At 34.7% G+C, this 16,869-nt stretch overlaps 1 protein-coding gene across 1 annotated transcript in view; it reads left to right on the forward strand.

Moving 5' to 3' along the window:
• The window catches only part of NECTIN3 (nectin cell adhesion molecule 3), a gene marked incomplete at its 5' end in the record, with an annotated part of 119,921 nt that overhangs the window by 42,590 nt on the left and 60,462 nt on the right, over positions 1-16,869 (forward strand). Inside the window, 2 exons of the mRNA XM_023732855.1 lie at positions 8,360-8,495; positions 10,068-10,152. Coding sequence (XP_023588623.1) covers positions 8,360-8,495; positions 10,068-10,152 — 221 coding nt within the window. The remainder of the gene's footprint in view (positions 1-8,359; positions 8,496-10,067; positions 10,153-16,869) is intronic.

The raw sequence follows: 16,869 nt of genomic DNA on the forward strand, positions 1-16,869 counted from the left end.
GCTGTTCTTATCTACTTGTTGATTAGAAATGTACCATTCTCAAATTTTTGTATGTTGAGTTTAGTTTGTACCAGCAGTAATTTTTTTTTTTTTTAACCAAGTTAATGTAGTAGGTGGTAGCCCCGGTAGCCATGTGACAAATCTTCAGTCTATCAAAGATTCTCTAGAGGCATATTTCTTAATGAGTCTAGGGCTGTGTATTACCTTCTTTGTCCTGTCTCTGATATTTGCTGGAGTGTGTGTGCCTGTAAGTAAACTAGTTTTCTTTGTCTTAACTAATGATATTTTCTGAAAATTAGAAAACAGTTTTATTTGTGTTCCCAAACAAGATTATAATATCAGGTTATGGATACAGTTAAGTAAAGTTTGAGGGACCATATGAGTTTGGCATGTTAGCATTATAAAATTTGATTTTAATTAAACATAATCCCTATTTCATACATGTATAACATTTTCCACAGCTATGAATTATCCTGCCTCTGTAGTCTTAGTAGTTAAAAACACATTTTAAATGTGTTTGCTGTGATTTTGGCTTAAGTCACTTTTAATATATTGGTTTTACTTTTGAATTAACACATATCCTAAGATATTTCTTGAGTTGGCACTTAGTGTTTTTCACTTATGAGCTATTTTGAAAATATTTTGGATCACGTAAATCACCTCTTTGTATACTAGTTCTGACATTTTAAATTATGATGCATTTTCTAAACCCCAAATTATTTTAGAGCAAGTAACTTTTTCTTTTTTATTTGACTGGGTTAAGTTTGGTCCCATCTTTGTATACCAGTATTGTAATAATAAAGCTTAATTTTTCATGGAAATTCACACATGAAAGAATCTTTGGAATAGTGTACACAGTATACAAACTTTTCTGATTTTTTTAATGCTTTCTGTTTTTCTCTTCCAATCAGCTGCATTTTTAAAAACACATTTCTAGTTTGAGTTGAGTAGTCATAGGTTTCCATCAAGCGCTTGAAACTAAACATTACTTACAAAAACCTTTACTGTATATACTCCTCTACCTAGAGGTTGTTTCTTTTCTTGACCCTTGATAAAACTTTCATGTTCATTTCAATTTTAGAAGGATAAAATGTGAATCAGTGTTGGGATAAGTCCTCTTTTACTCACCTTTTAATTAGTTGCTGCTGCTAGGTCTGGCTGGTATGGATGGAGCAGAATGAAAGTGAGCTTTAATAGAATAACTTTAAAATAGAAATAATCCTTAAGAGGAGAATAATTAAAGGCCTAACTTACGTGCATAATATTTCTATATACACGTGATACCTGATTGCACAGTCTCAGTTACGAGAAATATCTTGGGGGAAAACCTGGTCCTAAGGTTTAGGACCTAAGTCTAGATGCATTAGCCTCCTTTAAAAACAGCTTTTTATTGTGGAAAATTGTAAGCATATAACAAAGAACAGAATAATGAAACACCTCTATGCACCCATCACCCAGCTTCACTTATTATTAATTCACGCCATTCTTGTTTGTTTAAACCCCTATCCACATAATCCCTCCTGCTATTACTTCATCTAAATATATCAGTATGAGGCTCTAAAACTAACCACGGTACCAAAATTGCATTGAAAATTAACAGTTTCTTAAGATCTATATCCAGTGAGTGTTTAAATTTCCAATAATATATTTTTTACAGTTTGTTTTAATCAGGATCCAAATATGGCACATTGTGATTAGTTGAAATGTCTTAATTTGTGAATTACCCATTATTCCCTTGTAATTTATTTTTTGAAGAAATTGCTTTGTTTTTCCTGCAGAGTTTCCCAGTTTGGATTTTGCCAGTTGCACTCCCAAATGCATCCCTCTGTATTTCCTGTAAAAGCCTTGACTAGATTCATGTTTTTTTTTCGAAATAAGTTTGTAAGTGATGGTCTGTTTTTCTGTCAGAAGGCACATAATGTCTGCTTTGTCTTTTTTTAACATTAGCAGCCATTTGATGCTCAGTGCCTACATCTGTTAACAGGAACATAGTGCCTAGATCTTGTAACTATTCTTTTAACGACCACGTGCTTTGATGCTTGAGTAATTAATGTCTGTGTTACTCTCTTTGTCTGAAATACCCATTCATATCTTCTCTACTGGGATACCAGTCCATATTCAAGGCCCAGCTCAAATGATAGCTTTGTGACACTTTCATTTCCCTTTTGGAACTAATGATTGCTGCACATATCCTTTTTTATCACCTTATATCTACCATATCTTCACATTTTATTGTAGTTTTTAATCTATCTACTTTAGACCAGTGATCTTCAAACTCTTCTGGTTGTACCTGTCAGTTAAAAATTAGTAGGTACTACTAATATGTATAAATTCATAAGTTATATATACACCCTACTATGGCAGTTTGCTACATATAAAACATTCAAAAACAGGAATCATAACAAATTTTTTTTTAATGTTAACTTTTTCTCACAACAATATTTTGGGAAACTAGTTTAAAAAGTTAGCTTTTTCTCACTAAAACATGTTTGACAAAATAACATGTTTGAATGTGCCTCATTTATTTTTAACCTTGGTTTTTATACTTTGTAATTCGGTGATTTGAAGGTCTGATTTCAAGTTCCATATGTTTTGATACTTGGTTTTTAGGTGTTATAGCAAAAATGTGACCTTTCAAAAACAAACAGATTCAAATGGAAGAAGTTCATTGTTGGAGACCTTAACAATTTTCATCCCATCGACTATTTTTAGAAGTTGTCTTTGTGTTCAATATGTTTGGTTTAATTTCTGGGTGGCGCAAATGGTTAATTGCTTGACTACTAGCAGAAAGATTGATGGTTCGAACTCACCCAGAGGTACTTGGGAAGACAGTCCTAGTGATCTGCTTCCAAAAGGTCACAGCCTTGAAATCTGTGGTGCAGTTTTCGGAATCGACTTGAAAGCAACTGACAACAACAACAATCACAATAGCCTCAGTTCCCATTAGTTAATATTTCAGGCACAACATAGATTTAATGAGATTTATTGTTAATAAGATTGGTCTGATGCATTTGAATTTTTTTTTTAGACTTGTTGCATCTGATTAGATTGCCCTTTATAATGTAACTGATAAAATTGTTGGAAGATGTTCACATTGCCAGAATGTAGTTTTTTTTTTTTGTTGTTGTTATTTGTGCCTGAGTTATTAATGTTATCTTCATTCTGCCAGTTTTTTGTAGGAATGACATTTACTAGAAATAAATGCTTACTAATATATAACATGGATTAGCACTGCTACCCTTACTGGGTCCACATGTCAGATGTTCACCTGTCATGTGGGGCACTCATGCAATGTCTCTTTTAAATTTAGTTAATTTATTTATTCAAATGAGCAGACAGGTCACAATGTATACGAGATGCTGAAAGGATATACCAAGTGAGTGTGTAATGGGCAATTTGATTCCACTGTGGAACTGTCCCACTGTACTCTTCCCATGGGTTCTCTGTGAGTGCCTGTGTGGAAGGGGGGCTACCACTGCCAATTCATGTGTTATGTACAAGTACAACACTTATTTCTATTGAATGTATTATTGGTAATATATTTTCCATACTTCATTGGATCATATTTCGTAGATTCTTATCACCCCACTTTGGGAATTTTACTTTCTGAGGACAGGGACTATGTAAAATTCATCCTTGCCTTCCTAGCCCTCAGGAGAAGGCCTGGCACCTGTTAGGTTCTTGGTAATTTGTTGAATGAGAGCCTGAGGAGAATAACCAGAAAACCAACTCCCCTGCCGTCGAGTCCATTTCGACTCATAAAAACCCTGTAGGACAGAGTAGAGCTGTCCCACAGGGTTTCCAAGGCCGTCAATCGTTACAGAAGTAGACTGCCACGTCTTTCTCACACCGAGTGGCTGGTGAGTTCCAACAACCGACCTCTCGGTTAGCTGAGCACTTTAACCACTGTGTCACCAGGGCTCCTTGAGAAATATTTGGATGGATATAAAGATAATCTCATATTGAGAAGATAAGTGTTAACGGGTTATTGAGAAATGCAGGATGGCATTATTTAAGGGGAAAAAGATGGTAATACCATGCAGGTAATACCAATATGGGAGCAAATAAAAGGTGGGAAGATAAATTTGTAGACCATCACATTAACCTGTGTATCAAGTGATAGACGATCACTGAAATTTTGGCAAAAGGAATGAAGAGAAAGGGTACAAAAAAGTATTGTTACAACTTGGTGTTTGACTAATTGTGAAAAGGGACTGTGTATTTCTATATGTACTCCTTTAAAGGATTTTTTAGTATCTTGCTGTAATCAGAAATATTTTAGTATATAGAACAGTATTTTTTTAAAATGTCATTCTTACAGTTTCAGAAGTGGATTAGGTGTGCACTTTTTTTGTATGCCTTTCACATGTCACAGTGATCATAGGAGGGACAAAACTTCAATTTAATGTACATATATATGTGGATTCTTTTTTAAAAAGTACTGAAAGTTATTCCTTATATCTGGGTTAAATTTTTTCAAGTATGGTTTGTAAATTGACTTTTGAACCCTTCTTTCCCCAGAAGACAGATGCATACTACTAATATCTTTAATTGTATAGCTTTGTTGTATTGGGGAATGCTGCTTTTTTTTTTTTGGAGGTGGGTTTCCAATGAATGTTGATTACTATAGCTGCTGTGATGACAACAAACTGTTCCTTTGAGACACATGCATCAGTCTTTTAATGCTAAATATTTTAACCCTTTGGTCTTTTTGTGTTCTACAGCTTGTAACTATTAGATTTAGCAGAACATTTCCTTGTATGATGGTAACATTGCTTCGTTTCAGTCACTCAGTAAACTAGCATGGTACTTAAAAGGGTCAAATTTTTATACATTTGCTAACTTTTTTTTTTAAGTGATTTTCTAGGAAAATAGAGTCTATGTAATATAGATGTGTTTATGTGGGCAGGAATGCATGTGAGGGGCAGTGTTGTGGCTAAAATCTCAATTTTCGTCAAAGTGCTTTGACTTGAATGCAGAAGATCTCAGTTCTTCCCTTGCATTTTTTAGTATTCATCACCTGCTTTAAAAATTTTACTTTTTCTCGATAGAAGAATCGGAAAAGGAAATCTGGAATATATCCCATGAAAATTAACATGCAAATTCTAATGTGTTTAACAATCAGTTTACCTATATTGAGTAGATTATCCAACTGGTAAATGGATTCTTACCTAAGTTTGTTCCCTCCCCCCCCCACCCCCGAATTGCTTATTTCAGTACTTTGTAGCATGTCTTGGTACTAAGAAGAGGTGTGCAAAAAAGAAGATAAACATGAATAAAGAATGAATAGAACCTGGTGAAATAAAGATGCCCAAACTAAGATAGAAGGAAGTGTTGTAGTATGCAATCAACTCTCAGTTATAGAATCCTAGAACTAGAAATAATAAGACTAATGGGGCAGACCTGGATAAGCAGATCATAATTTAAATGTTTAATAATATTTATTTAGACCTCGGAACTCAAGTTATTAATATAGTATCTATTTAGAATTGGAAATTACTTCAGGATATTAAAAGTCTTCCTAATTACATTTTTTTACTTAAAGTGCCACCAAATTTTAGATTATTGCCAAGATGAAAGGCTTTTTTGGAGAAGATGTGAGGTTTGATGAAAGACGTAATGGTCTGTAGAATGAGATTCTTAATTTGAGCTATCTAAATATTCTGTTCTGGAAGTATTACTATAAATATATTAGCCTTGTTATTATTGGAATAAGGACACACAAATTGAAATTCTGTGCCCTTGGGCAAAAATGATAGGGCTGCTTTATCCGTTAGCAAATTAAAATTTTGTGTTAAAGTAAAGGGGAGAGACATTTAGAAAAACTACTGTGGAATAGGGGCCCTGGTGGCGCATTAGTTAAGAGCTACAGCTGCAAACCAAAAGGTTGGCAGTTCAAGTCCACCAGCTGCTGCTTGGAAACCCTATGGGGGTTCTACTGTGTCCTATAGGATCACTATGAATTGGAATCGACTGGAGGCAACGAGTTTAGACACATTGGGATTTTTTATGTTTGCCACTGATGAGTTGTATGATTTTGGTCAAATCATGTAACCTTAATGGGTGTCAACTGGGCTGTTGTTAAAGATTGAACGCAGTCATATTCTGTATAGTGATGTCTTGTAATCAGTGGTATAATTTATATGGTGAGAAAAATGATAGTGTAGGATAAAATATTACCCCCAAGTCATCTCAAATATCTTTTTTACATTTACAAGAGTAGGGTGATATTTGACTGCACTGGGCTTCAATTTTTTTCTCGTCTAGGGTATACAGGTAGTCTGACTTAGGACGTATTCAGGTTACAGATGAACTGCACTTAACGACCACCTATTTTTTTAAATTTCATTTACATCTTATCTTTGTAATAATGTACTACATACAGTGTTGCAGCGTGTAATTTGCTGATGGTATTCTCAGATGTACACTTGCAGATGTTCAATGTTATGATTTACTGTTCAAAACACTGCCTATGGCAGGCTATGCAAACTCCAAAAGAAAAAAAAAAAGAGGTACTCAACTTATGTTAGAACACACTTATGTCAGAGTCAGCAGATCGGAACTCTGTCATAAGTCAAGGACTACCTGTATTCAAATGGAAACACTAGGGACTAGAGAAATGAGCAATAATAGCAAGATAAACCAGGCATGCATCAGCAAATGGGAGTAATACCCTGAACGACTGAGTCAGTTATGTTGTTTCAAAATAATTGTATAGTCATATTTTCAGATTCTAGTCAGTATTTGAAAAGTTACTGAAATGGGTGATTTGCACTCATTGCTGTAAGATGTTTATAGAATGAGCCTAACAAAATGACCCATTACTGAATAAACTCGGTTTTCTTAGCGGATTAAATTAGGTCAGTGAGAATATTTTACTTTCTTTCCAATTATACAAATTTCTTTAGCTATTTGAAATATCACATGACAATAAGAATAGAGTTGGAAAATATGCCTAAGCATAAGTTTATATGGAAATTGTATGATATATATAATGTATGTAATATATAGTAATAATTTGTAATAAAAATTTAATGATTAGTAATAATTTGTAATAAAAATTTAATGATTTATAACAATTTGTATATTCCCTTATTTGATAATTTGTAAAGTAGAGTCACCTTGGTTTTTAAGAACTGCGTGAAATGTTAACTGCTAAATGTGTCTTTTAAATAATTTCTTTAAAAATTTGTAGTGCAAATTGGGAAAGATAGAATTGTGTATAGAAAGCACTCCACAACATGCATCACCTCACAAAACTTAGTTATTGATTTAATGTAGCTAAAATTGTCAAAATTTAATCATAAGGATCAAAGATTTTGTCATACCCCATAGTACCTCTATTTGAAAATATATAGTTAATTTGTAATACAAGTAGTCCCCGAGTTACAATGAACCACACTTAAGATCATCCTTTTTTTTTTTTTTTGTACATTTTATCGTTAGTAACCTGTATACATACATTGTTGCTGCGTGTAATTTGCTGATGTTACCATTCTCATGCCAACCCTTAAAGACAAAGATCGGATTTATAAAGATACTGATAGTAGGAGGTGATAATAATTAAAACAAAAAAAACGAAATATTCGACTTCAGAACCAGCTTAACGGAGTCGTAAGAACGAAACCCCTTAGTGAGAAAGAGAAGTTGGTATTCAGAATTGATGTAGTATACGTATGGCCAGGATATAGGAAAGAATTTCCATTTAATTTTGTAGCAGAGAAGCTATTTTAAGTGTACTTTGTATTAAATGTACATGAGCTAAGAGAATTTTTCTGTAACAAGTACTGTTTTAATATATCTATTTTAAAACATTTAAAAATTTTACAATGTTAGTATCATTTCTTTTTATTGTATTTATTTGGCTTAGGATATTTTTTGTTTTGCCCTCGAAGGATTTTAGTTTCTTTATTACAGAGTTTCTTCTATATTTTAATAGGCAGGCTAAAAATGGTAAATGTCTATATTGTTGGTTTACTCTATTAAAGACTTGATTTTTGTTTTATCACTATTGAGAGTAAAATCAAAGTAGTAAAAATTGTTTTTCATCTATCTTTTTTTCTCTAGACATTCTTTGCCCGTAGGAAATAGATTCACTCATTGCTCTCAGGCTGGGGATATTCTTTTCATAATTTGAAAAAAAAAGCAAAGCTGGGGTGCTAAGGTGACATCTTACATGGAAGAAGGATGTGAGCATAATGTTACTAAAACTAACGAATCAATCAAGTTTGGGGTCTTCTAAGCTTGCCATTGGATAATATTCTTCAAATAGTTCTTGCACATTGTAGAAATTAAAGCACACATTTTTGAGAAGTCTTTTAAAAATTGTTTGAAAAGCCTAATTTTTGTTACTTTGCAGATGTTCCATTTAAGCAGACCTCTTTCATAGCTGTAGCTGGTGCTGTAATTGGAGCTGTTCTTGCCCTTTTCATCATTGCTGTCTTTGTGACTGTGCTGCTGACTCCTCGAAAAAAGAGACCCTCTCTTGACAAAGTGTAGGTAACTTTTTTTTGCCTGTGTTCAACTATGAATATTCAGTATGCATCAGTCTTTATGTCTTCCTTTCCATCTCATGTAAAAGTGTTTGAGGGGTGGAAGTAAAAGTTATGTTAGACCTTTATCAGATGACCATGGTTTCATAAGAACCTCCCAAGATACATCTTAGGGAAAACAGTGTCAGAGGGCTGCTAGAGACAGATAAATTGAACGCTTTTTCACCTACAGCATATTAGACATTTTTCCATATGGCACCATGATGACATGTTGTCCTGCCTTCCGAATTCAGGCCTTTGATGAAATAGGAGTTGCAAGACAGATATAAAAATATCTTAAAAGTTTAATTGCTTCTTCAGTTTATATATACCTGTTTTACATATAGATACAACTTAACTTTTAACTGCCAAGAGTTATTAAATGCATTGAGTTTTAAAGCTTGTTCCTTAAAGATGAAAAATACTTGATTTTGGTGAATTATAAAATGTGCATCTTTTCACATAAAGAAAAAAACAATGTTTTTGACCAAATCATTGAGATAGAAGTATAAAGTAGAAATTGAATCTTGATGTACAATCAAAAGACCTACGTTCCAAGTCACTTAATTCCATCAACAGCTTTTTTGCTTCATCTGTGAAATGTGAATATTACTTTTCGTACTTGGTTGTGATGAGGATCGAATAAGATAATGCCATTTTATGAACTGTGAAGTTCTATACAAATGACTTTATTTGTAGCATAGTTTATTAATGCTTTTGTATTAGGACATAAGAGAATGTCTTCCTTCTGTCTTCATAAGTGCTCTGTGTATGTGTCTGCCTTTCTGTCCTGGCATAGTTATAACACTGGTCTTTTAGGTGTTAGTCTCAGCTCTATCACCATGGAATTAGTGGTACCATGAACCAGCCACTTCACCTCCATGAGCCTCTTTTTTCTCACCTAAATGACCTGTGGCATTTTGGAGATATAAATTTCGTTTGATTTTCATTAAATTAAAGGAAATAATTACTTTAAATAAAAAGACTGTAAAATACTCTTTCAGTGCAATACTTGTGAAACTAGAGTTCTTTAATATTTCAAGAGTAACCGACGTGATTAACTTCATCTTAGTTGACGCATTATCTCGTGCTTTTCTGTAATTTCAAAAACATCATTTACTAGTCAGCTAATACATTTGTGTAACCATTTTGTTTATTGTTTGATATTCTATTCATTTGAAATATTACTTATGCCCATATTCAGAAGTTACTAGATTACAGAGAATTTGTAATTACTTAAGCCTCTATAGCTTTCATTCTCTGTATCCTTTAATATAGGTATTTTTTTTAATTAACTAAGCACAAGTAGTTAAAAATTTCAATTTCCAGTAAACATTGAAACCTTTAAAAACAATTTACTTTTTTCAGTCTATGAAAGATTAATGGAAATAATAAAAGACAAACATGTTGGTTAGTTAATATAAATATTAGTTATGAGGAAAATATTCTCAAAACTTTAAGAGAAGCTTGATTTCCCCACCACCTCCCGTTGTTTGCTAAATGTGGCAATCACAATTTTTAACCTTTTTAATGCAGGATTGACCTTCCACCCACACATAAACCACCTCCTGTGTATGAAGGAAGATCCCCCCCTAAGCCTCAAAAAGACCTTCTGGAACAGGTATGTGTTCATAAGTACACTTATAATAATATAAAATACAATAAAAAACTAAGTCCTTTATACTATTTGTTTCAGAATTTCTCATCATACATTAAATATTGCATAATAATACATAATTCTTAACTTGCTCAATCATTTCTCTGAAATGTTCTTAGGATCAAATTTTGTCTACTAACAAGTAAGAAAAGCAGTTAGGGCCAGGATAGCTAAGACAAATTAACACTGTTTGGAATACAAATCTTTATTAAAAACTATAGCTGGACACTATTGTTAATATAGTTTTGTTGATATATGGATTTGTTGGAAAATATGCGTTTTCATATAAAATATGATGAAGAGCTGCTTCTCCTTGGAGTACTGTATTTTGTATTTGTTTCTTTTCCATTATATTCAAGGTCAAAAGTTTAGCATTCCTTTATTTAGCAACAAAAAGGATATATTCCAATTTAAAATTCTAAGTGTGAATATTGGTCCCCATATTTGTGATAAATATTTATGATAACTTTAAATTTTTGTTTTGGTATCAGTTTGCAGTAATTCATGTAAAAATGATTCAGCATTTTTATCTTGGGTTCTGTACCTGGATTAATATGCTGTACTTGAAATCTGGTAAAATTTAAGCCACCAGATTATTTGACTTCTTTTATTCTTAGCTTTAATGTTTTTGTTTTCTCTGTTGCCCATGCATCTATTGGGACTCTCATCCTATACTGGAGTTTTGTTACCTCTAGGAATAGTTGATAATATTTTTCTCTTGTATTCAGCTTGAATAAGGTAAATCATTAATTAAGTGGAAAAACTCCAAAGGAATGTTTCTCTCAGATGTTCTCAGCTTCCATTCTTTAGGTGACTGAATAGTCAATCTACTGTAAGAAATGAGGTGAGGGAAAGGGGATGGTTCCTGGCAGGCTCTCAGCACTTTGTCATCTTATACGAGCCACATGTCTTGGAGGTCGGAACATGCCATCTTTTCAGACCTCTTGTTCTTACATAAACAGAGTATAGCCTCGTATCTCTTTTGGCAAATAAATGAACTTGACAAGTAGTGTGAAATGTCAACAAAATACTTAGCTAGAGCTGTTGTTAACTTCTGCAGAAGGATAGCTGTCTTCCTCCCTCAGCAAAACTAGTACTTAATCCAAAAAGCTAGTAATTAACTACAGTGAGGGTACTTGCAAATAGTTTATTGTACACATTGTATACATGTATTTATAAAATATGTGCCAAGAAATATAATTACTGTGAACACTTTTTAGATAGGTGTCATATTGCTGACTATCTTAGGCTGGGTTCTGTAGAGAAGCAAAACCAATAAAGCATATAAATATATATACAGATTTATATCCAGGAAATGGCTCACATGGTTGTAGAGGCTGGAACGTCCCAAGTCCATGGGTCAGGCTGGAGGCTTCTCCTGACTCACGTAGCCGCAGGGGCTGGTGAACCCAAGATCAGCAGGTCAGACAGCAGGGCTCTGGCTCACAGGCTGTGAATACTGACAGATCCCAAGATCAGCAGGCAAGATGGCAGGTAAGCTGCTAGCTCAAGTCCCAAGAACCAAAGGTCAGCGGAACAGGAGCCAGCTGTAGGATCCAGAGTGAGCAAAAGGCCGTGAGCCTTGCCAGAAAGTACACCTATATTGGATGAAGCCTCCCCGCCCCCCTGCCCCGGCAAGAAACTCCCTTTACACTGATTGGCTACTCACAGCAGATCCCATCATGAAAGTGATCACATCATTATAGGACTGCCAAACTACATCATAACTGCCAAACCACTCAGAATCATGGCCCAGCCAATTTAACACACAACCTTAGCTATCACACTGACTAAAGTAGCTGTATTGATTTATATTCCCATAATAGCATATTGAAACCTTGTTCCCTCACCAAGAGTGTCTTATACAAAGCTTAAGGTTTTATATAATCAGAATCTGTCTTTTCCCTTGTACTTTCTGGAAGTTGTATATTGCCTAGATTTAGTTTTGGGAATTTTTTTAGAACATTATTGGTGATTTTCTAGGACAACCCTAATTGCATATAATTTTATTCTTGTCGGTAAAATCAATAGGTTATATAACTTATTTAATATTTTCTAATTTAATATTTATAAAAGCTTCTGAACTAGAAAATTATTTGGCTCTATTCATGTGTCCTAGGTTTTAGTTAAGAAAATATGATTGCTACGTATGTAGTGCTGCTAAATAAACACAAAACGAAGATTTTTCTTGGATAATTTGAGTTGACAGTTGTACAGACTACAATTTTTAATATCCTTGAAGTCAAAGAAAGCTTCCTGGGCAAACTGTTTTGAAAGTTGGAGTTTTGAAGCAGGTGATAAAATTACTCCATTGTTGATTAGAATCATTTGAGTTGTGGTAAGTTGCTTAACAAATAGCATGAACATGTGTGGAAATAAAGAGTTATATGGAAACATAATGGAAGGTATTTGAGAAAGAAAATTGATGGGAGAGTGCTTGCAATGGGTAACAAACATGGGGCTTTGGGAGTCAGAGACCATTTAGTAGCATTGTGACTTTTTCCTCAACTGTAAAATTAAGTAGTTGAAAAAACATGAATGTTTGTTTCTCTTCTAGTTATAAAACTTTGATTCTATAAAATTCTCAGTGTCAGTTAACCAGTTACTATTGAGCTGAAACTGACTCATGGCAACCCCTTGTAGAACTGTGAAGTAGAACTGTGCTCCATAGGGTGTTCTTTCTTTCTTTTTTTTCCTGCTGCAAAAGACCTTTTTATTTTTTTTATTTTATTGTACTTTAGATGAAGGTTTACAGAACAAATACTTTCTCATTAAACAGTACACATATTATTTTATGACAATGGTTAACAACCCCATGACATCTGAACACTGTCCTTCTCAACCTTGGGTTCCCTATTACCAGCTTTCCTGTCCCCTCCTGCCTTCTAGTCCTCGTCCCTGGACTGCTGTGCCTCATTAGTCCCATTTTGTTTTACGGGGCTCTCCAGTGCCCGGCTGAATGGTGAACCTCGGGAGTGACTTCACCACTGAGCTAAAAGAGTGTCCGGGGGCCATACTCTCGGGGTTTCTCCAGTCTTTGTCAGGCCAGTAAGTCTGGTCTTTTTTTGTGAATTACAGTTTTGTTCTACATTTTTCTCCAGTGCTGTCTGGGACCCTCTGTTGTGATCCCTGTCAGAGCAGTCAGTGGTGGTAGCTGAGCACCATCTAGTAGTACTGGACTCAGTCTGGTGGAGGCTGTGGTAGTTGTGGTCCATTAGTCCTTTGGACTAATCTTTCCCTTGTATCTTGTTTTCTTTATTCTCCCTTGCTCCGGAAGAGGTGAGACCAGTAGAGTATCTTAGATGGCTGCTCACAGGCTTTTAAGACCCCAGATGCCACTTACCAAGGTAGAATGTAGAATATTTTCTCTACAAACTGTGTTATGCCAGTTGAGCTAGATGTTCCCTGAGACCATGGTCCCTACAAAACTCAGCCAGCAATTCAGTCCCTCAGAGAGTTTGGATGTGTCTTTGGAGTTTCTATGACCTTTCCTTGTTCGAGTTGTGCTGGCTTCCCCAGTATTGGGGAAGTTATCACTTATCTATTGTCTATTTAGTATTCCTCCCCACCCCTCCCATCCCTCGTAACCAACAAAGATTCTTATTCTGTGTAAACTTTTTCATGAGTTTTTACAGTAGAAGTCTCATACAATATTTGTCCTTTCATGATTGACTTACTTCACTCAGCATGTCCTCCAGTTTCATCCATGTTATGAGATGCTTCACAGATTCTCATTGCATAATAATACATTGTGTGTATGTACCATAGTTCGTTTATCCATTCATCTGTTGATGGGCATCTAGGTTGTTTCCATCGTTTTGCTATTGTGAACAATGCTGCAACGAACATGGCTGTGCATATGTCTATTCCTTATTTCTCTAGGATATGTTCCTAGGAGTGGGATTGCTGGATCATATGGTATTTCTATTTCTAGCTTTCCAGCAGTGCATAAGACTTCCAATCTCCCTGCAGAGCCTCTGCAACATTTGTTATTTCCAGTGTTTTTGATTCGTGCCAGTAATGCTGGGGTGAGATGCTATCTCATCTTTGGTGAAGTGTCTGTTCATTTCCTTTGCCCATTTCTTAATTGGATTATTTGCCTTTCTGTTGTAGAGGTGTTGGATTTCCTTGTAGATTTTCTATATTAGACCTTTGTCTGACTTGTAAGGCCCAAAAAATTTTTCCCAGTCTGTAGGTTCTCTTTTTACTCTTTTGGTGAAGTCTTTTGATGAGCATAAGTGTTTAATTTTTAGAAGATCCCAGTTATCTAGCTTGTCTTCTGGAGTTTGTCTGTTGTTGGTTATGGTTTGTATCCTGTTAAGGCCGTGTATTAAGGCCTCAAGCGTGGATCCTATTTTTTCTCCTATGAACTTTATAGTTTTTGGTTTTATATTTAGGTCTTTGATCCATTTGGAATTAGTTTTTGTATATGGTGTGAGGTATGGGTCCTGTTTCATTTTTTTTGCAGACGGACTTCCAGTTTTGCTAACACCATTTGTTAAAAAGACTGTTCCCCATTTGATGGACTTTGGGCCCTTGTCAAAGATCAGGTGACCATAGGTGGATGGATTTATATGTGGGTTCTCAGTTCTGTTCCATTGGTCAGTGTATCTGTTGTTATACCACCACCAGGCTGTTTTGACTACCATAGCTGTATATAGTAGTTTCTGAGGTCAGGTAGTGTAAGTCCTCCTACTTTATTCTTCTTCTTCAGTAGTGCTTTACTATCTGGGGATTTTTCCCTTTCCGTAAAAGTTAATGATTAGGTTTTTCCATCTCTTTAAAGAATGTTGTTGGTATTTGGATCGAGATTGCATTGTAATTTTAAATTGCCTTAGGTAGAATTGTTGTTTTCACAATGGTGAGTCTACCTATCCATGAGCATGGTATGTTTTTCCATTTATGTAGATCACTTTGGTTTTCTTGCAGTAGTGGTTTGTAGTTTTCTTCTATAGGTTTTTTACATCCCTGGTTAGATTTATTCCTAAGTATTTTATTTTTCTAGGGGCTATTATAAATGGTATTCTTTTCCTGATTTCCTTTTGATCATTCTCGTTATTGGTGTATAAGAATCCAAATGATTTTTGTATGTTTATCTTGTATCCCGCTACTCTGCTGAATCTATTATTTCCAGTAGTTTTCTCGTGGAGTCTTTAGGGGTTTCTATGTGTAGTATCATATCATCCCCAAACGGGAATAGTTTAAATTCTTCATTACCAATTTGGATGCCCTTTATTTCTTTTTCTTGCTCTAGCTAGGACTTCCGGCACAATGTTAAATAGGAGTGGTGATAAAGGGCATCCTTGTCTTGTTCCTGTTTTCAAGGGGAATGTTTTCAGCCCCTCTCCATTAAGAATGATGTTGGCCATTGGTTTTGCAAAGATGCCCTTTATTATGTTGAGAATTTCCCTACTATACCTATTTTATTGGAAGTTTTTATCAGGAATGGGTGTTGGACTTTTTCAAATGCCTCTTCTGTGTCAATTGAGATGATCATGTGATTCTTTTCTTCCCTTTTATTTATGTGGTGAATTATGTTGATAGATTTTCTAATGTTGAACCTTCCTTGCATACTGGGTATGAATCCTACTTGGTTGTGGTGTGTTATTTTTTTGATATGATGCTGAATTCTGTTGGCTAGAATTTTGTTTGTTGAGAATTTTTGTATGTACATTCATGAGAGATATTGGTCTGTAATTTTCTTTTTTGTGGTGTCATGGCCTGGTTTTAGTATTGGTTTTGCTGGCTTCGTAGAATGAATTTGGAAGTGTTGCTTTCTTTTCTATGTTCTGAAGTAGTTTGGGTAGTACTTGTATAAACTCTTCTCTGAATGTTTGGTAGAATTCTCTAGTGAAGCTATCTGGTCCAGGGCTTTTTTTTGTTGGGAGTTTTTTTTATTACCTTTTCAGTGTCTTCTCTTATTATGGGTCTGGTTGGATTTTCAGCATCACTTCATGATAGTTTGGGTAGCTAGTGTGTTTCTAGAAATTTGTGCATTTACTCTAGGTTTTCATATTTGTTGAAGTATAGTTTTTCATAATACTCTGTTATGATCCTTTTTATTTCAGTTGGGTCTGTTGTAATGTCCCACGTTTCATTTCTTATTTGGGTTATTAGTGTCCTCTCCTGTTTTTCTTTTGTCAGTCTGGCCAGTGGTTTGTCGATTTTGTTGATCTTTCAAAGAACCAACTTTTGGTTTTGTTGATTCTTTCTATTGTTTTTCTATTTTCTATTTCATTGATTTCTGCTCTGACATTTATTATTTCCTTTCTTCTGGTGGCTGTGGGCTTTTTTTGCTCTTCTCTTTGTATTTGCTCTAGTTGTGTAGTTAATTGTTTGATTTTGTCCCTTTCTTCTTTTTTATGTGAGCATCTATTGCTATAAATTGTCCTCTGAGTACTGCCTTTGCTGTATCCCAAAGGTTTTGGTTTGATGTATCTTCATTCCCATTTGATTCTAGGAATTTTTTGATTCCATCTTTGATTTTTTCTTTTACCCAATGTTTTGTAAGCAGGGTGTTACTCAATTTCCATGTAATTGATTTTTTTTTCCTTGTTCTTCCTGTTGTTAAATTCTATCTTGATGTTGTTGTGGTCAGAGAAGATATTTTGTATTATCTAAACAATTTGGATCTTGTTGAGGATTGATTTGTGGCCTAAGATGTGGTCTATTCTGGAGAAC

The sequence above is a fragment of the Trichechus manatus genome, unplaced genomic scaffold, assembly GCF_000243295.1.
Source record: "Trichechus manatus latirostris isolate Lorelei unplaced genomic scaffold, TriManLat1.0 scaffold00055, whole genome shotgun sequence".
Classification (NCBI taxonomy): domain Eukaryota; kingdom Metazoa; phylum Chordata; class Mammalia; order Sirenia; family Trichechidae; genus Trichechus; species Trichechus manatus.